This window comes from Durio zibethinus, chromosome 2 (genome assembly GCF_047325235.1).
Source record: "Durio zibethinus cultivar Kanyao isolate XHJ-2024 chromosome 2, ASM4732523v1, whole genome shotgun sequence".
In the NCBI taxonomy this organism is placed as follows: Eukaryota; Viridiplantae; Streptophyta; class Magnoliopsida; order Malvales; family Malvaceae; genus Durio; species Durio zibethinus.
In genome coordinates this window covers 39,429,612-39,450,196 of record NC_143163.1, presented here as the reverse complement: position 1 = coordinate 39,450,196, position 20,585 = coordinate 39,429,612, and the positions used below count along the sequence as shown (strand labels likewise).

General features: G+C 33.0%; 2 protein-coding genes across 6 annotated transcripts; one reads left to right on the top strand and one right to left on the bottom strand.

The window, feature by feature from the left end:
* Positions 1–638: 638 nt before the first annotated feature.
* LOC111318395 (uncharacterized) lies at positions 639–18,305 on the bottom strand. 5 transcript variants are annotated; one of them, XM_089756923.1, is made up of 6 exons: positions 17,818–18,305; positions 17,649–17,742; positions 17,430–17,467; positions 17,222–17,282; positions 16,883–16,912; positions 639–1,342 (listed from the first exon to the last, which is right to left on the bottom strand). In XM_089756923.1, exons 1-6 carry the CDS (start codon positions 18,166–18,168, stop codon positions 927–929), a joined length of 990 nt encoding a protein of 329 aa, XP_089613049.1. In that variant the 5' UTR covers positions 18,169–18,305; the 3' UTR covers positions 639–926. The 5 variants fall into 5 exon arrangements, with proteins under 5 accessions (XP_089613049.1, XP_089613041.1, XP_089613052.1 ...); XM_089756915.1 differs by having other exon boundaries at positions 640–1,342; positions 17,222–17,357; positions 17,818–18,304; XM_089756926.1 differs by lacking the exon at positions 16,883–16,912 and having other exon boundaries at positions 645–1,342; positions 17,818–18,299.
* Positions 18,306–18,434: 129 nt separating this feature from the next.
* On the top strand, positions 18,435–20,482 carry AHP2 (Tat-binding protein 1(Tbp-1)-interacting protein (TBPIP)). The gene is made up of 6 exons (XM_022921244.2): positions 18,435–18,560; positions 18,769–18,794; positions 19,346–19,613; positions 19,788–19,858; positions 19,975–20,163; positions 20,243–20,482. The coding sequence occupies exons 1-6, from the start codon at positions 18,533–18,535 to the stop codon at positions 20,339–20,341; spliced, it is 681 nt and encodes a 226-aa protein (XP_022776979.2). The 5' UTR covers positions 18,435–18,532; the 3' UTR covers positions 20,342–20,482.
* Positions 20,483–20,585: the final 103 nt, after the last annotated feature.

Below are 20,585 nucleotides of genomic sequence, written 5' to 3'. Positions count from 1 at the left end.
TGTCAATTTTGTCATCCAAAAAAAATAGTTGAATCCGATCTGAAACAAACAATCAGATTCGTGCTGCTTTTCTTTGTTCTGTTCCATTTTAATAATAATTATAATCATTGTCGGAACATGCCTGTCTGTACTCTGTATACTTTAGTTTACTGTTGGCAAATTTCTTTATCTTGAAGACTTGAACTGAGTTGTGAAACCTGATGTGGGGTCTCAATTCTGAACCTTTGGTATCAAAACCATCACTTCCATCCTAATCAGGTAACAGTATATAATGCGCGCAGGAAAAGGTTTCGTGTCAGCAATGAAGCAATTCCATGCTGGTATCGCCTGTTAGACATTTTAGTTATAAATAAATTAAACTATTTTTGGGATCCTCAGATCAAAAGAAAAAAATCTGGGGTGTAATTGCTGCTAGAATTTCACTCTCAGCATGAATGAGAGAATGCTTTCGCGTTCATCAGATTCTGAAAAAAAAAAAAATTGCTCCTTCAGAACCTTCAACAGCTACTACTTCTTATCGACATACACTCTGCCTAACGCAGCCAAGTTACATGTCCCACTTCCACAATTGCTAATGGCTTGGTAGTTGGTACCATGTGATAGATTAAAATCAATCAATAATTATACACCACCCAAATAAGAGTTCTTTTAGAAGCAAACAATTAGAGGCAATTAGTATTATTTTTTGTTCCAAACTATACTTTTTTTTAGATACAAACATGCATTATTTAAACAGCAACAAGAAACAGATGCAAGAAAAGCTTCATCTCCTATGTGAACAGTTCAAGAATTCATCAAAGCAAAAAATGGCTTGCTCTCTTTTACAGCAAACAGAGCTACAAATTTCTCCTCTTCCTACTTCAAGACTTTTAACGTATTTCTAGACTCAATTCTTTTTTAACGTATCACTGCAGTACAGCATCAAACTATTGTTCCCCCTCAAGATCCAAAAAGAGAAGATAGGCAACTAAGCCGACAACAGGGATAAATCTAAGATAACTTACAAGACCTACCTTGCTTTTCTGAACATTTTGTAGGTTCCCACCAATCAACCAGGGCTGGAAGATTGAGTAAAAACCTATGTCCCAAATGAAGGCATAAGCCAGCCTTTCTGAACCCAAATAGCTTACTAGGAACTGCCATCTATCTGTTATGCTCCCAAAGTCACCATTCATTCGACCATAAAGAGCCCATATTGCAGATAACAGACATACAGCCCCACCAACTAATCCCACTATGGCTGCACCATTTGTCATCACAGAGCCCAGTGGAGAGCGCTTGCTAGGAGTGCCATCTGCATCAGCTTCATTCAGCCGAATTGCCATGTAGGGAATTAAGAATGCTGGCATCACATAGTGGAGGAATGCAATTAGATTTTTACATATCAGATAGAATTTATATTAAAAAAAAAAAGGAAAAAATATTGCTTCAAAATTACCGTCATAACGTTTAGATATGAGGATTTATCGCTAGCTATTGATTTTAGGAGTCGCTACCAATTTTTTTTGTTTAGGTACGATCGACCATCTAAGTAATCTATCCTTTCAAGGAACACCTAAGCTTGACTAAAGGTCCCTAAAAGAATAAGATCAGGTCTATTAACCAGAACAGGGTTCGAGAGTTCGGTTACGTGTGAGAAATGTTATAGCACCTTTACAACGACAATCGAAAGATGGTACCAACTTAATTTTATGTTATCCGATAAGCCTTAAAAATTTTATTAAGTAATTAATTATTAAAAATTATTTTTAATTAACTCCAATACTTTTGGCAAAAAATTAAAAAAATTCTCTCACCTCAAGAGTATGCAAGAAAACTACTGTTTCACTTGCAGAGACTCTATCGTCAGATTATTTAACATTAAAAAAAAAAATTTTAAAAAGAAAGAAAAAAAAGAATAAAATAAAAAGAAATAATGATTCAACTCTTGATATAAACCCTATTTTTTTTGTAAAAAAAACTCATTGCTTTTGTACAAGAAAAATTAATACTTTCAACTTTTCCTTAAAATATTTTTTTTGATAATTTTTATTTTTAAGAAAAATTGATACTTTCAACTTTTTCTCAAAATGTTTTTTTTGAAATTTTAATTTTAAGAAAAATTAATACTTTTAACTTTTTCTCAAAATACTTTTCGAAAAATTTATTTTAAAAATTTTACTTCCAAGAAAAATTGACACTTTCAATTTTGCCTTAAAAATATATTTTTTAAACCTTTTTATTTTCAAGAGAAATTGATACTTTCAATTTTCCCTAAAAATATTTTTTAAAACCTTTTTTTATTTTCAGAAAAATTGATACTTTCAACTTTCCCTTAAAAATATTTTTTTTGAAACTTTAATTTTAAGGAAAATAAAAAAAATGTATAAAATAAAAATAAAATAAAATAAGGAATACCAAATAATTCTAATTTAGAAAATAGTAATAATAATAATAAATAAATAAATAAATAAATAAATTGAAAAAAAAAACCTTAATGCGGTTCAACTCTGTGGCTAGAATCAGCTCAGCTCGAGGCACAAAAAAAGGCTGGAATGAAACGGCTCGGGGTATGGCTCGGCTTGGCTCAACGGTTCAATAGGGAATAGGTGATTCGGGTTAGGCGCAGGTTGCGCTACGGGTCGGGTCAACCCAAGCAGAAACGAACGGATCCTCTAGGTTTACTAATACCAAAACGACGTAATTTTAGTAAAGTATTTAGGGCTAAAAGCTCAGCCTTTCAGCAAAAGCGTCTTTTTTTTCTCTCTTCCATTCTTTTGCTCCTCATTCCCTCTAAACAGAACCTAATTTTTGGTTGAATATTTAACTGAAAATTGAAAAAGTATGTCAAAAACTGAAAAAGTACGTCAAAATCTGGGTTTTGGCTGAAAAAGTCACCAAAAAACTTAAATTTGGCAAGAAAATTTCGTCGGATTTTAGAAAATTTCTAGAAAATTTCCAAAAAAAAAAATTCCAAAAAATTTGAAAAATTTTTGTAAGAATTCTAAACTGGCCCTAAACACTTTTTTGCTTCTTTTCACCTCTATCTTATGTTTTTTTTTTTCGTCTATCCTTTCTGTGTGATTTATGGACCTATTTATAGGAATTGATCAGAAGAGTTTCTGATCAATCTCAGCTCCATCTGGGATTTGGATTCAAGCATTTGAATCCAATCCAGACTCCTCTAGTCTATATTCACGGTAGAATTCATTCTAATTTTTTCTAATCTCCCAACCGAAAATTGATCAAGAAAAAGATAAAATAAAAAAAAATATATATTAATTGATAAATAATAAAATATATTAATAGATAAATAATAAAATATGTTAACAGATAAATAATTAAAATATATATTAATAAATAATAATAGTAATAATAAATGAATAAATACAAATAAAAAATACAAATAAAAATACAAATGGGCTTACCCATTTGTATTTTTATTTGTATGGGCTTACCCATTTGGATTAGGCCAAATTGATCCAGGCCTAAACCAAATTAAGTGTCTACAGCTGTCCTTCTTTGCACATTTTCTGTGAAACAGAAATTACGCAAAGACGTTGACATCTATTCAAGACTCCACTCGACCCTTTTTTTTTTTTGCTTTTTCTTTTTTTGTGTTAAATTTTGATTAAAGCTCCTCTAAGCAGAGGCTCAACAACTTTGAGAAACATAAACAAAGCTCATCTAATCAGAGGCTCAACAACTTTGAAAAAAAAAACAAAGTTCCTCTAATCAGAGGCTTAACGACTTTGGGCTCAACGACTTTGAAAAAATAAACAAAGCTCCTCTAATCAAAAGCTCAACGACTTTGGAAAAATAAACAAAGCTCCTCTAAACAGAGGCATCACAACTTTTGAAAATAAATTGCTCCTCTAAACAAAGGCTCAATAACTTTGAAAAAATAAATAACTCCTCTAAACAGAGGCATCATAACTTTTGAAAATAAATTGCTTCTCTAAATAGAGGCTCAACAACTTTGAAAAAATAAATAACTCCTCTAAACAGAGGCAACGAACTTTGAGAAATAAATTGCTCTTCTAAAAAGAGACATCACAACTTTGAAAAATAAATGGCTCCTTGACAATCACATTCAGAGGAGTCAAAAATCATGTTTGAAGGAACTATAAGAGATTATGCCAAAGGGTTTTACAAATTGTTCTTGATACCAAGAGATATCATTTTCTAAGGATTAAAAACTTACCTCACAAGCTTTTTCTCAAACGAAAATTTAAGAAAAAAAAAATCTTCACATCTGTCTTCTCTATGTGGGATCCTAGAATACTCCTGCTTTTTGAATTTATGCACTATACTTTATTGAATGTAGTATATGCTATGCAATGCGTGTGAAATTTAATGCGTGCTATGCAAATATTGGCTAATTAATTATATTCAATTATGGTACTCAAGTTTCTCAAGCTCTTTTTTTAGGCTTCGAACCTTTTGTTATTCAAAAATCAAGTAAGTTTAACTTTCAATCATCTCTTTCATTTAATTCTCATATCCTAAGCAATCTCTTTCCAAATTCAATGTCCTTATTAGGAACTGAATATCTCAAATTTGCCTTTATCACTCTTGACCTTTACAATGTAATGTAAAAATCTTTCATATTATTATTTATTTATCAATCATTATTTTGATATAAAAAAATAAGAATGTATTCACACATTTCTTCCATTGTAAGGTATTAATGAGAAAATAATAAGAATAGTTAGGAAATAATCAACAAAAGAGGCACACAAAGAATGAAGAAGAATATCTTTTATTAGCAAAAAAAGTTGGCAAACTTTGGCCAAAAAGGAATTACAAAGATAGGTATGGGGAGACAATGCCCAAAAATGAACAATCAAACAATCATGATAACATATTTCAAAGTTCTTCTGAAAACCCAACCATCTGATGCACTTAACAACTTAGAGCTCCTCCGAATTTGCTAGCCTCAATGCCAATGAATTTTCAAATTTGATGTTGTATTCTCCTTATCTAAATTGCCTTTTTAGGTTTTCAACTTAGATAAATCCCTTATAACTTAAACCGTCCTTTTAGGGTTTTCGCCTTGAGTCCTCCCTTTTCATTTCTTTTTTTTTTTAATTTTTTTCAAGCATAATACTTTTTCATAGCATCAGAATTTATAGGATGGGGTAAATCATTTCTATCCATCTCAGCCAGTATCAATGCCCCACCCGAGAAAACTTATTTCACCATATATGGCCCTTTCCAACTTGGAGTTTATTTTTTTTTATTATTGTGCTGATTTGAAAGAATTCTTTTCAAGACCAACTCTCTTTCTCCAAAGCAACGGGGTCAAACTTTTTTATCATGAGCCATCATCATCCTCTTTTGATATAGCTGACTATGGCACAATGCAGTCAACCTATTTTTCTCAATAAAATTTAATTGTTCATAACGCTTTCGAACCCATTTACCCTATTCTAGTTTAACTTCTTTCAGAATCTTCAAGGATGAGATTTTTACTTCTATTGACAATACAGCTTTCATCCCGTAAACCAAAGAAAATGGACTTACTCCAGTAGAGGTACGCACTAACATTCGATATACATGCAGTGCAAATGGTAACTTCTCATGCCAATCTTTATAAGTTTCAATCATCTTCTCAAAATTTTTTTTTATATTTTTGTTAGCTACCTCAACTGTCTCATTCATTTTCAGACGGTATGGTACTAAGTTATGGTGCTTGATCTTGTATTGGACACATATTTCTTGCATCAACTTGCTATTTAGATTCTTAGCATTATTCAAAATGATTCTCTCTGAAAGTTTATATCTGTAAATGATCTCTTTTTGTTATAAATTTACAAATCACAGATAGTGTAACATTTACATATGATGTCATTTCCACCCATTTCGTGAAGTAATCTATCATCACGAAAATAAATCTATGCCCATTAAAAGCCTTTAGGGTAATAGGACCAATGACATCCATACTTCATATCGAGAATGACCAGGGTGGTGCCAAAACATGAAAAGTAGATAACGGAGCATGGATCTTGTCAGCATAGTTCTAGCATTTATGACATTTACGAGCATAGTCAATGTAATCACTTTTCATTGTCAACCAATAATATCATGCTCTCATTATCTGTCTTACCATCATATATGCATTGACATGTGTCCCACATATTCCATCATACACCTCTTCAATGATTTTTTTTACCTTAGCTTTACTTACGTATCTCAGCAATACCTGATCATGCCTTCTTTTGTACAAAACATCATCATCTAAGAAAAAGCTCATAGCTAATCTTCAGATGACCCTTTAATCATTCTTCGTTGCTTGGACTGGGTATTACTGGTTCTTAATGTACTATAAGATATCATAATATCAGGCTTTCCCATTCTCTTCCTTTTCTACATTAGAACAGTGAGTTGGCATATCTTTGACATCTAACTTGATAGGTTGAATGTCAGTATTATCACTAATTCAGATCATTGCAACCAGAGTAGCCAAGGCATCCGCTATCATATTCTCTTATCGAGGTAAATGATCAAACTAGACATATTCAAATTGTTTTATCAACTTTAAAATATACTTACGATATGAAACAAGTTTTGAATCTCTCGTCTCTCATTCTCCTTTCAATTGATATATAACTAGAATTGAGTCTCCAAAAACTTTTAGTGCTTTAACTTTCTTATCTATAGCAGCTTGTAAACCTATGACACATGCCTCATATTCAGTGACGTTATTTGTACAATTAAAATTTAACCTCGCTAGTATAAGGCAGTATTATTCTTATGAAAAAATCAGAATTACCCCAATTTCATGTCCTAAGGCATTGATAGCTCCATCAAAGTATATTTTTTAACATTTTTCTTTATGTTTCTCCTTCTCTAATTGGAAAATAATCATCAAATCTTCATAGGAGAATTCCAATCTCATTGGTTCGTATTCTTCAGCAGCACGATCTGTAAGAAACTCAGTTATAGCACTCTCTTTTATTATCTTTTGGTTTACATATATGATATCATATTCTGAGAGCATCATTTGCCACCTAGCAATTCTTCCAAATAAAAAAAGCTTCTCGAAGATGTATTTAATTGGATCCAATTTTGATATAAGCCAAGTGGTGTGATAGAGCATGTATTGTCTGAATCTTTTGGCAGTCCAAGCTAATGCACAACACATTTTCTTCAAAGAAGAATACTTGAATTCATATTTTGTGAATTTTTTACTTAGATAATAAATAACTTTCTTTTTTGACTATATTCATCTTACTGCCCCAGTACACATCTCATTGAATTTTTACACACTATCAAGTATAAAATTAAGGGTTTTCTTGAAACAGGTGGCATTAACACTTGAAGATTTGACAAGTATTGCTTAATTTTATCAAAGGCCATTTGGCATTCATTGTTCTATTCTCCAGGATTATTCTTACGGAGAAGCTTAAAAATTAGATTACATTTATAAGTAAGATGAGATATGAATCGTGAAATGTAGTTCAATCTTCTTAAAAAATCTTAAACTTTTTTTGGTGTACTCAGAGATGACAATTTTTGAATGACCCGTATTTTGTCTGGATCGACTTCAATCTCTTTTTCACTGACCACAAAGCCTAGCAACTTTCTTGACTTTACCCCGAAGGTGCACTTGGTTGGGTTCCACTTGAGTTGAAAATTTTTCAACCTCTCAAATAATTTTTTGAGGTTGATGACATGATCTTCATTTTCACGAGATTTTACAATCATATCATCCACATATACCTCAATCTTTTTATGCATTATATCATGGAAGAACGTCACTATGGCTCTTTGATACGTTGTCCCAGTATTTTTTAACCCAAAAAGTATGATTTTGTAGCAAAAAGTTTCTTACACGGTCACGAAAGTGGTTTTTTTTATATTGTCTACAGCCATTTTTATCTGATTATATCCTGAGAATCCATCCATAAAAGAGAACATTGAATGTTTAATTGTGCTATCTACTAGTGTGTCGATATAAGGTAAAAAAAATTATCATTTGGGCTAGCCTTATTCAAGTCATGATAGTCTACACACATCTTAACATTTTCATCTTTCTTAAAAACTGATACTATATTGCCCACCCACTCTGGATACTTAGCCACTTGTAAGAAACCTGCATCAAGTTGCTTCTTCACATTTTCTTTAATCTTTAGTAGCATTTTAGGCTTCATTCTCCCCAGTTTCTGTTAGACTGGCTTAAATTATGACTTTAGGGGCAATCTGTGCTCTACTATCTACATATTCAACCCTGACATATCCTAGTAAGACCAAGCAAACACATCTATAAATTTTCAAAGTAAATTTTTCAAGCGTTGTCTATTTCTCGATAAAAGTGAAGTGCCAATTCTGACATCTCTCTTATTCTCCCCATTTTCTAGATTCACCAAGTCAATTATCTCCTAATGAAGCTTAATTGACTTACTTTCTTGTTTAATCAATCTCATTAGGTTCGGAGGTATAACATACTCTTCAAAATCATTTTTATTGTCAAGTTCATCAGTGTTAATTAAATTTTTAAAACTACCCTCTTGATTGTTATCATAATTATCTTCTTGTTAATTTAAAGATTTAAAATTGAATGAAATGGATATATTGACAAGATGTGTTTGAAAAATGAAAAAATGACAATAATGAAGGCACAAGAAAAAATGAATGAAAATGCATCCTTTTTAATCTTTATTAAAATAATAAAAAATAAACGACCCAAACAAGAAAGATCATCCCAATACCTTGGGCAATAGCTATTGGGATATACAATTACATTACATTAGTCTCAAAAGTATAGGGTATCTCAATGGTACTCCAATTGTTTAGCTCATAATCTGGCAGATAAGGGCGGACCCACCCTTCTTTTCTTGTTCAAACCCTTTTTTATCTTCAATAGCATTAATGGTTAACTGGACGAATGCCTTTATCATACTTTGTTTGTAACTTTCTTCTGCATTTGAGTACATGAATCCTCCAAGCCTGAAAGTCTCGTACAAGTGTGGAATGATCATTAGTCTTGCTATTTTTTTCATTGGTCTCTTTCTGATCTCTCATCCTTATGTTTCATAACCTAAGCCTAGCCTTTCACTGTTATCATTCGTTGTTGAAAGTTTTCTTATTTCCTGTAAGTTCTTACCTAACCTTACTCCTGAATACCAGCCCTTATTGATGACTTAGCACATCACTATCTTTGCAAAGGGTGACCTTCACCTACAGAGTTGACTAACTCGAAGAATTGATAAGAGCATTCCATTATTTTCTCAGCAGCTTTCACATAAGGGACATTCAATGGCTAAGTCACTAGCATATCTTCCTCTCCAAATACTACCACTAATTTTTTTTTCATATTAAACTTAATTTTTTAGTACAGAGTAAAAGGAACAACCCCTGCCATATGAATTCATAGCCTTCCTAGTAGACAACTATAAGATGAAGAGATATCTATTACTTGAAACTTTACATTAAAAGTGTATGGCTTAATTTACAAAGGCATTTCGATATCTCTTATGACTTTTTTTTTGGTCCCATCAAAAGTTCGCATGACCATTTGACTGTCCTTCATATGGGAACAATCGATAGGTAACCTTGTCAAAGTTGACATAAGCATGACATTGATAGCAGAGCCATTATCAATAAAAATCTTGGTTATGATATGGCTCTTGCATTTGACTGTGATATGCAGAGCCTTGACACCTTTCTTTTCATCTGGAGAAATCTCATCATCACTGAATGAAATATTTTTTGGCATGACTAAATTTTCAGCCAGGTGGTTTACATATTCAATAGATACATTATGTGCCACATATGCTTAGTTCAACACTTTCAGCAAAGCATTTCGATATGGTTTTGAGTTTAACAACAATGATAATAATGAGATTCTTACTGGCATTTTGTTCAACAATTGAATATTCACTATGTTTTACTGGCTTTAAAAATTCGCATGTCTCTTTTTCTGACATTGATTTCGGACAATCCTTTTTAGGTTTCATTTCGAGGTTACTTCGCTCTTCACTTATCTTGGCCTTTTTTTTCTTAGCCTTTTCCAGTATTTCTGGTCTAGCATTTTTCACTTTTGGTGATGCCCCCTACATCTGTTATGTTATAGGTGTCAGGCTTAAAGGCATTCTCCTCTTACCCCTAAACTATTGTATCACAGCTATATTTTTAGGATACAGTTTTATCATCTTTATATGGAAATAGAGCCGAGCCTTTAAAAGTTACTAGCTTAAGAATGAGTTTGTCTATGACTGACTTTGGCTTGTTCCCACAGTGAATTGTTACTGGCTTTGAAAATAATTTTACAAGCTTGTCAGTCATGGATACTTCAACACTCTTTAAAACTTTTTTTTTCATAGACTTTCAGTTGGTATGAATCCAAGAACTTTTGTATCTCTTAGTAAAACTGATCATAAGCTTCGACAGAGTGACCAATTGCCCCACTATGATATTTACAACTAGTGCTTACTATATATGTTATATGATAACTGTGCAAACTCACTGGTTGTATCATGTCAGCCTTTCATAAAACATCAAACAGTTGATTACGAAGTGTCTTAATATCTACCACTTTTCTCTTCAAATGACGTTTCTGTTCTCCACTTAAAATATTCACATTGTGATTAGGTAAAGAGTTACCACTAACATTTGATGAAGTTACCCCTCCTATGTCGAAGCTAATCATTCCATCTTTAATCAGCCATTGTACTTTATGTTTCAAGGTAATGTAATTTTTAATGGAATGACCAGTAATTCCATAATGATAGTCATAATAGGCTATAAGATTATACCATTTAGAGTAAGGCAGCTTGAGTGGCTCTAATTTGCTAAGAGCTATCAAATGACTATTGTAAAGCTCATGATATAACTCTGTATAGGTAATGGGTATTGGATCGAATACAAGCTTTTCGCTAGTAGTTCGTTGCTCTCGTGATCCATCCATTGGGCTAGCTGGATGGGTTTGAGGTCTTGAGGTAGTAGGTTGAGTGTTAGGATTGTATGTGGTATTTTGAGGCCTAAAAGAGGGTTGATATGTTTAGGGATAAAAAGATTATGAGATTGGTTGGTATGGGTAAGGGGAAGTGTTATTCACAGAAGGGTAATATGGAGGGTATCTTTGTGGTGGGTAGGGTTGATAACCCCTGAATTATTATCTATCAAAACTCACAGCTTGAGCTTCAGTCTCTTTCTTCTTTGGGGCTCTTTGGTTGGATGCTTCACCTCTTTTCAACTTGTCATTCTTGATGGTACTTTCAATAATTTCTTTTAAAATCATCATGTCAGTGAAATTTTTAATTGCATTCCCTATCATCTTTTCATAATAGAGAGATTTCAAAGTGTTGACAAATAGTATTATAGTCTCTTTCTCAGTCAGAAGAGGTTACATCTGAGAAGCTACATCTTTCCATCTTTGGGCGTATTTTTTAAAAGACTCATTTATCTTTTTCTTCAGATTTTGTAAAGACAAACGATCAGAAGCCAAATCCATAATATGTCGATATTGACTAATGAAGTCATAGGTCATATCACTCTAAGAACGGATACGAGTTCTATCCAGCTGAACATACCATCTGTCAGTAAAGCTTGTAAGGCTATTTTAAAAAACATGCATTAATAGTTTTTCATTATGGGCATGAGCTGTCATCTTTCGACAGTACATGATGATATGAGTTTTTAGGCACTTCGTACCATCGTATTTTTCAAATTCTAGTACTTTAAACTTTAGTGGAATGACTACATCTGGGACTAAGCAAAGCCTAGCAGTATCGACAGAACCATTAAATCCAATTCCTTCTACAACTCGTAATCTTTGTTCAAGCATACTAATATTTGAATTTTCCTGAAATTCCACCACCTTTGCCTTTTTTTTCTCTTTCTCTTTCAAGTCATCTAGATCAAAAACTTGGATCGATTCTATTACCTTTTCAGTAAAGACAGAATTTACATAGCTATGGTAATGTCCTGAGTTTAAAACTGATGGCATTTCAGGGTATACAGGATGTGAACTACTGTGATGGTATATCTTGTGTGGACTGGACTTATTATGGATCAAAACCTGAAGGATATAGAGGGTCAACCACTTTTTGTGATGGGAGACCTTATTGGCTTGTGTTTTTTTTTATTCTTTTTCCCTTGTTTAGCTTACTGAGAGCATCCAAAATCTTGCTCAACTCATTCTTAACCTTTTCCTATGCTTTTTTCAGTTTTTCAAATTGATGAGAGTTTTGTTGCTCCATTTGTCTAGCTCTGGCTCTTGTGTTATACCAGTAAGCGAGATTCTTATTGGATGGAGCTATCCTTGAACTTTGAATACTATATCTTAAAATTAGTAAGTTTATATGACTATCTCATGGTTACTTTGTTAAATGTAATGAATGAGGATACAATGAATGAAAATGCATATAAGCAAAGAACATTTGCTTTAAAACAGTGCTCAACCAAAGGATTTCATTTATTCCAAAAAAATTTTATTTACATAGAGTTTATCATCCTAGAGTTATAACCATAAAATCATTTGATATGCTCATATTAGGCTCTGGCTTCCTCGATGAAGTTTAGGAGACATTACCCATGTTCTCCTACTGGGGGCATCACTTGTTTCAATGCCTCTGCCTCTTCTACCATCTCTCTTGCCTTACATATCCCTTTGTAAATTTGGGTCGTTAAGTGCTTAATGTACTTCTGTCTTCTTAAGTTCTCTCTTTTACTACACCAAACTTAGTATGATAACTCTCTATGCTCTTTAACTAATGCAGTAATGTAATCTTCTTGTTCATTCAACTTCTGTCTCAACCTGCTTAGGTAGCTGTTCAACATGTTATTCTTTGTCTGTACTTGGGTACTTTTTTTTCAATTCAACATATTCTTGTTTCAATCGCGCATTCTCTTCAGTCAGCTCAATAATTGTTATCTCTTTGGCTTGTACCATCACACATAACCTCTTATGTTTATGGTGTAACTCCGATAAGTCTTTGACAGCTATGTCACGTTCCCTAGCAATCTTGCAAACTTTAACTTCATGCTTTTTAACTCTATCTTTCCATTGATCCTTCTCCTCTCAAAGCTTTTGGATTTTTTACTTTAACTTATCTTTTTCAGACTCAAATTCTTTTGTTGTAAGCTCTAATTTTGATGGTGTCTCTTCAAACTTTTCTCTTATTGGTGATTGAAAGCTTTCATAAATGAATACCATTTCGTGTCTTCGTCTTGCTCTCCAAACCAAGTACCCCTGAGTGACCTTATCAGTGAATGGTCTAGGACTCACTCTACGAGAATTTTTTCATACTTTAATCATCTCATTCATCATCTGAAATGCTTTCGGCTCACTATAAGAAAAATTTGATTGATGAAGCTCATGCGTCATAGAAATGAATTGTGTTACCCCAAACTGTCTTTTCACTAGAAGTGGCACATAACTTGTTACTCCCCATAAACCCAAAAGTGGGATGACAATGTTATCTCCACACTAATATAGCATAGGTTCTAGATTCATCTACGAGACCAACCATCTTATTTCGGTACTTATCAATTTTTGTAAGAAAACTATCCACTCCTTTTAAATTTTTATTCTGACCATCCATTTTCGTAGAATTCCTTAATCGAAGCTCGATTACGAACATAAAGCTTTAAGAAAATACCTTTTTTTTCATTTGAAATGACTTTTCATCCATAAGTACAATAATTGTATGCAGCCTATAAAACGTCTTCAATTTCAACGATAGTAACTCAAAGATCTGACAGTCTCTGTTAATATTACCGTTGAAGGGTTACAGTCATAGATCACACTCTGAAAGAAGTCAATCACTGCTATTTCAATATAACCCAAAACCTTTGAAAATATCATCATTTCATATATAGCTAAGGTAAATACATTTAACCCCCGTTTTTCGTTGGTATGTTGTACTAGAAAATCATGAAAGAACTTCTATGGTAGGCAGACATGTTCTTGTTTCTTCTTTGTATGTGAATCCACAATCTTTTTGTCTATCCCCACGAGATGGGCAAAATCCTTACGGAATCCTAATTTATGTTTTTTGACATATATTTTGTCAGAGCCTTGAGGTGCAAGCCCAACAAAGTCGAATATTCTTTAATGGTTGACGTCATATCAACTTCATTGAAGATGAAACACTTGTATGTAGGATTTCAAAATTACGCTGCAGCTCTAATTAGTTTATTGTCGACGCTTACTACGAGAAAGTGTGTTATATGCCCATATTTTTGGCAAAACTTCTTTTGTCTAGCTGGGCTCATCTTCTTTCATATATCAACCAAATCCTCTAGATTATTTTGTTTGAAAAGGATAGATGTTTCTTGAGACAAGGTAGAATCATAACTGATTGGTAAACAATCCCCCATCTTTAGTTGAATCTTTTCTGACTTGACTTTTACTTCGTTGGGTGGCTCACAAGGAGCTAATACAAATGAGGAGCAAACTAATCATTCTGTGGAGTCCATGAAACACTTTTTATTAAAGATCATCTTTCAAACAAATGTTCTTTATGCAACTTTATGATATGAGCATGAACCAATGCAAAAGAATGAGAAAAAAGGTTAGTATACCAAATAAGGAGAAATAAATAAATAACTAAGTAAATTAAAACATCACACAAAACAAGAAGAATGAACCATATGTTTTTGGTCAATTTTAAAAGGAGGGAGATGACTCATCTATAGGTTAGGCATTCTTAAAGTTCATTATATGTGGTTCAAGGTTAAAAGTCTAAAGGTTCCCAAATTATTCATTACATCATTGTCCATCACAGACTAGTAAGGCACCCAAATCCTTACCCATTACAGGTTACAAGCGAAAAAGATTCAATTTGAGTGAGAGTATTTCGTCAGTCACTGCAGAGGTATTAAATCTCACGAAACCAATAGGTATTTTATTCTCTCCTAGAGTGATGGAGCTCAAATATAGAGCTCATGTTATGCATATGTATATGAATAACAAAATTAACAAAATAAATAAATATGAATGAATAAAAAAAATCTATACAAAAATTTTATTAGACTTTCGGATAACACAAATTTATTTGCTGGCTTGACTCTCAGATATCCCCAGTGAAGTCGTCAAACTGTCATAACATCTAGATTCGAAGATTTATCGCTAGACATTGACTTTAAGAGTCGTTGCCAATCTTTTTTGTTTAGGTGCGATTGGTCACCTAAGAAATCTATCCATTTAAGGAACACCTAAGCTTGACTAAGTGTCCCTAAAAGAATAGGTTCAGGTCTATTAACTATAACAATGTTTGAAAGTTCGATAACGTGTGAGGAAGGTTATAACACCCTCACACAACGTCTATTGAAAGATAGTACCAGCTTGATTTTGTGTTATCTGATAAGCCTTAAAAATTTTACCAAGTAATTGATTATTAAAAATTATTCTTAATTAACTCCAATACTTTTGACAGAAAATTAAAAAAATTTTCTCACCTCAAGAGTATGCAAAGATACTACTATTTCACTTGTAGAGACTCCATCGTCGGATTATTTAACATTAAAAAAAATTCAAAAAAAGAAAAAAAAATAAAATATAAATGAATAATGATTCAACTCTTGATATAAATCATTTTATTTTCATAAAAAAAAACTTATTGCTTTTGTACAAGAAAAATTGATACTTTCAACTTTTCTTTAAAATGTTTTTCTTGATAATTTTTATTTTTAAGAAAAATTGGTACTTCCAACTTTTTCTCAAAATATTTTTTTTTGAAATTTTAATTTTAATAAAAATTGATACTTTCAACTTTTTTTAAAAATACTTTTTGAAAAATTTATTTTAGAAATTTTACTTCCAAAGAAAATTGACACTTTCAATTTCTCCCTAAAAATATGTTTTTTAAATATTTTTATTTTAAAAAAAAATTGATACTTTCAACTTTTCCTTGAAAATATTTTTTTTTGAAACTTTAATTTTAAGAAAAATAAAAAAATGTATAAAAATAAAATAAAATAAGGAATACCAAATAAGTCTAATTTAGAAAATAAAATAATAATAATAATAAATAAATAAATGAAAAAAAAATTTTAACGCGGCTCGACTCTGTGGCTGGAATTAGCTTGGCTCGAGGCATAAAAGAAGGCTAAAATGGAGTGGCTCGGGGTATGGCTCGACGGTTCAATAGGGAATGGGTGATTCGAGTCAGATGCAGGTTACGCTACGGGTTAGGTCAGTTCAAGCAGAAACGCATGAATTCTCTGGGTTTACTAACACCAAAACGACATCATTTTAGCATGGTATTTAAGGTTAAAAGCTCAGCCTTTTAGCAGAGGCGTCTTTCTTCTCTCTCTTCCCTTCTTTTTCTCTTCATTCTCTCTAAACAGAACTTAGTTTTTCAATTGAATACTTAATCGAAAATTAAAAAGTACGTCAAAATCTAGGTTTTGGCCAAAAAAATCGTCGAAAAACTTAAATTTGGTTGAAAATTTTCACTGGATTCTGAAAAATTGTCAAAAATTTTTCAAAAAAGAAACTCCAAAAAATTCAAAAAAAATTTCTAAAAATTCTAAACTGGCCGTAAACATTTTTTGCTTCTGTTTCACCTTTCTCTTGTGTTTTTTTTCCGTTTGTCCTTTCTGTGTAATTTATGGATCTATTTATAGAGATTGATCAGAAGAGTTTATGATCAATCCCAACCTTATCTGAAATTTGGATTCAAGTCTTTAAATCCAATCCAGACTTCTCTAGTCCCATATTCATGGCTGAATTCATTCCAATTTTTTTTTTATCTCCCAATCGAAAATTGATCAAAAAAAATATAAAATCAAAAAATTTTTATTTTAATAGATAAATAATAAAATATATTAAAATATATTAATAGATAAATAATAAAATATGTTAATAGATAAATAATTAATAAATATATATTAATAAATAATAATAGTAATAATAAATAAATAAATAAAATAAAAGTGTAAATGAGCTTACTTATTTGAATCATGCTCAATTTATCCGCACCTGAATCAAATTGAATGTCTACAATTAAAACTATGATATCCACGGGCTAGAAGGATGCTGACAATGATCCAGTTGATATAACAGATGATCCAATGTATGATTATAAAAGGATGCAGAAGAAATACTAAAACTTGTTGGGAGTTAAACCAGTCCAGCCAAATTAACCATGGTCCTCAAGGGATTTTGCTAGGCTTATTAGACGTGGATGTTACTAAACAAAGCTAGGCAATAGTAAAACATCTTAATTGCGTTATCAAAAGTGAGCTGATCCAATTTATTATAAGCTTGAGAGTTTGGAAGGAAGCATACTGTTAGTGAGGAACATCTGCAGACCCCATAGAACATCAAGGGACCCTTTGTATCTATCCCTCTTACAATCCGTGAATAACAATGGAGCAAACATCAGCGTCCACCCAATAACAAAGTTGAATAATCCCTCAGACATCTGACAGTGTTAAATTAATAAATCTGCGGAAAAGAATAAAGTTCACTCACCTAAATAGGAACTGAAGCTTACCGGGTGAAGAACTGGGGCATCAATCAGACGAATGCCAACTACTCTGCCAAAAAAAGGTTCATTAATTTATAGATCATCATCAAGGAAACAACACAATAAAAAGGAAAAGGAAAAAGAAAATCTTTTGTCTAACTCCAAACTCCAATTAGAAAAGTCAACAAATTTTGTCTATTGCAAAACCAAATAGTACTATATAATCCATGGAGTTGTTGAATGTACCAGCATTTGTCAAAGGCAAAATGAAGAAGAAATTGAGAGAAAGACCGATGAGATCGTTTATTGTGCTCGAACTGATGGCCCATACAGGATCACCCTGCTTAACTCAAAAATCAATCTTTTTGTTTGCAAGAACCGAAGAGAAAGTGGGAAAAGAAAAGAGGAAGCTTACAGGAGCATAAGGGAGCAAAAAGAGCCACAAGATGTAAACAGCCTCAGCGGCCCACAGAGCCACCTGAAAAACTCGCCGCAAACTACCATCCTCGCCTTCTTCCGAGGTGGAAACCATGGCGGTGGACTTCCGGCGAGACGAATGGCATACAATGGCCGTCGAATGGAGGGGTTTTGGAGTATGGAGGATAGAAAAGGAGGTTGCGAGCCATGTTTTGCAGGGATGTTTGCAAGGATAGAGGTGGGGATGAGACAGAGAGAGTGAAGGAGGGTTAGGATTGAAGGGTGCTGGTCTTGGAACAATCGGGCAACGGGTGTTGCACAGCAAAGGTTGAGTTGCTATTAAAGCCATGCCCTTCACTTCCTCTTCATCCACTGGCTACAGCTGATAAAAAATAAGAAACTGAAGACAGCGACAAGCGACTCTTCCAAAAACAAAAATGGGGCTGAGCTTGTCATACGTGGTTCACTCATCATCCACACTGAACCGTTAATTTTTATTTTGCGTGTGCATATATATATATATATATATTAAAATCGTTACCGCTTTTAAAGTAAGGAAATATCATACGGCGTCGTTTTAAGCAAGCTTCTATCCACTCCACCTTACTTTGTCAAACGGGCCTCTATTATATCTGGCTTTGTCTTTTGAGGGAAACCAAATTACTGAGAGGAAATTATTTTTCCCGCGCATTATAATTGAAATTCTCCGATCGATGGCTCGGAAACCCGATAGCACCGAAGGTAACACCGACGCTCTCTCTTTCTCTCTCTCGCCGTCGATAGCTTCTTTCTTCATTTCATTCTTTATTATAGCTTTTCCTATCTTTTCAAATTTACGACGCCGATTTTTAAATTTATTTCAAAAAGAATTCTCCATTTATATTATCTTCTTTGATTGAAGCTCGCTTCTTACTTTTTCCATTTTTCTTTTTCTAATTTTAATTCGCAGCAATCGTGCTCAAGTACGTGAACGAGGTATGCCTTTTTTGGCTTCTTCTTTCGTTTGCGGCTTACTGTTAAAATCTTACGTTTAGGCTCTCATTACTTGTTCTGGTTTCAATTAGGTTTAAAATTTCTTATTCATTGTTTGGATAATTTATGTTTAAACTGGTTGCTAGAGGAAATCGATTAAAGCTGAGGTTTTTGTAACAAGATTGCATTTTCGTGATTTGTGCTACTTCACTTTATTTTTTTCCTTCTTTTTGCCTAATTTTCTTGGCAACCAAACGGAGTATAATTCAGTCTTTTGATATTTCATCTTAATTATGCGGCTACCAAACTCCGCTCACTAGTAATTGCAAACTACAAATAGAAAATAAGAAATAAATTTTTAAAAAAAGAGGTTTATGAGACTGTTCATTTTGATGAAACTTTTGCTATACGATTCCTTTTAAAACGACGGGTTTTTAATCAGGATTAAGATAAATAACCATTGACCGATAGTGTATTTCTGCAAGTGCTTGTGATTACTTGTTGTTGAAAGCTGTTTTTAACCTAACATGGTTTTTTTTTTTTTTCTAAACCAGCAAAATCGGCCTCTAAATTCTCAAATTGTGGCTGATTCTTTACAAAAGTTTAACCTCAAAAAGGCTTCAATTCAGAAGGCACTGGATAGCCTTGCTGACAGCGGAAAGATTTCATTCAAGGAGAATGGTAAGCAGAAGATATACCTTGCTCGTCAAGACCAGTTCGATATCCCCAACAACGAAGAGCTTGCTTCTATGAAGGAAGAAAATGTCAAACTGCAGGAACAGCTTGAACAACAAAAGAAAGCAATCGCTGAAGTTGAGGGAGGTAATAATCTTTAAACATCAGATTATTATTCTGCTGAAAGGATAGCTGATACTTTTTGAACATGTCAGCCCTGGTCTTAAGATTCTATCCTTTGTTTCACTGTTTTTGGTGAAAATTTTATCAGAATGTTCTCAAATTGTGTTATGCAAACATGGTTGTATACTGTTGTTGCAGAAATCAAAAGTTTGCTGTCAAATTTAACTCTGGAACAGATACAAGAAAAGGAAGCAAAACTAAGGAAAGAAGTAAGGGTTATGGCTAAATTTGCCAATTTGGAAACTTTTTATTTCTCTTTTGTCAAAACTGGTTGTGTTTTTAGCAAACAAGTGGGAAATTTTTTATGTTGTTTATCATGCATCAGGTTAAGGAAATGGAGGACAAATTAGTTAAATTGCGTGGAGGAGTTACCTTAGTTAGGCCAGAGGAGAAAAGGGCAGTTGAAGCCGTGTACTCAGAGAAAATCAGCCAGTGGAGAAGGCGTAAAAGGATGTTCAAGGATCTCTGGGATGCTATCACTGAGAACTCACCTAAGGATCTAAAGGAATTCAAGGTTCCTAAACGTCACTGTTTTGGAAGAATTCACATTTTGCACCATAAAAGTTATCTCTGACAGTGATTACTGTTTGCAGGAGGAACTGGGAATTGAATATGATGAAGATGTTGGTGTGAATTTGCAATCCTTCTCTGATCTCCTTCAGCATGGGAAGAAGCGAGCCAGAGGCCAGTAACTTAATGTGAAGCGTTACCTACTTGGTCATCAACTCAGACAGAATTTGGTATTTCTCTAGAGATGAATCATAAATCTGTTCCACATATTTGTAGATTCTTCATCCATACTAAATCTAAATCTTTACTTCTGGATCCTACATACAGAGTGAGTTTCTCTTTTTACATGAGCATTACATTCCAATGTTTTTTCATTGAGGTAAAGGGTGGATGATGCTAGTTTTTATAGAATTACGTTTGAATAAT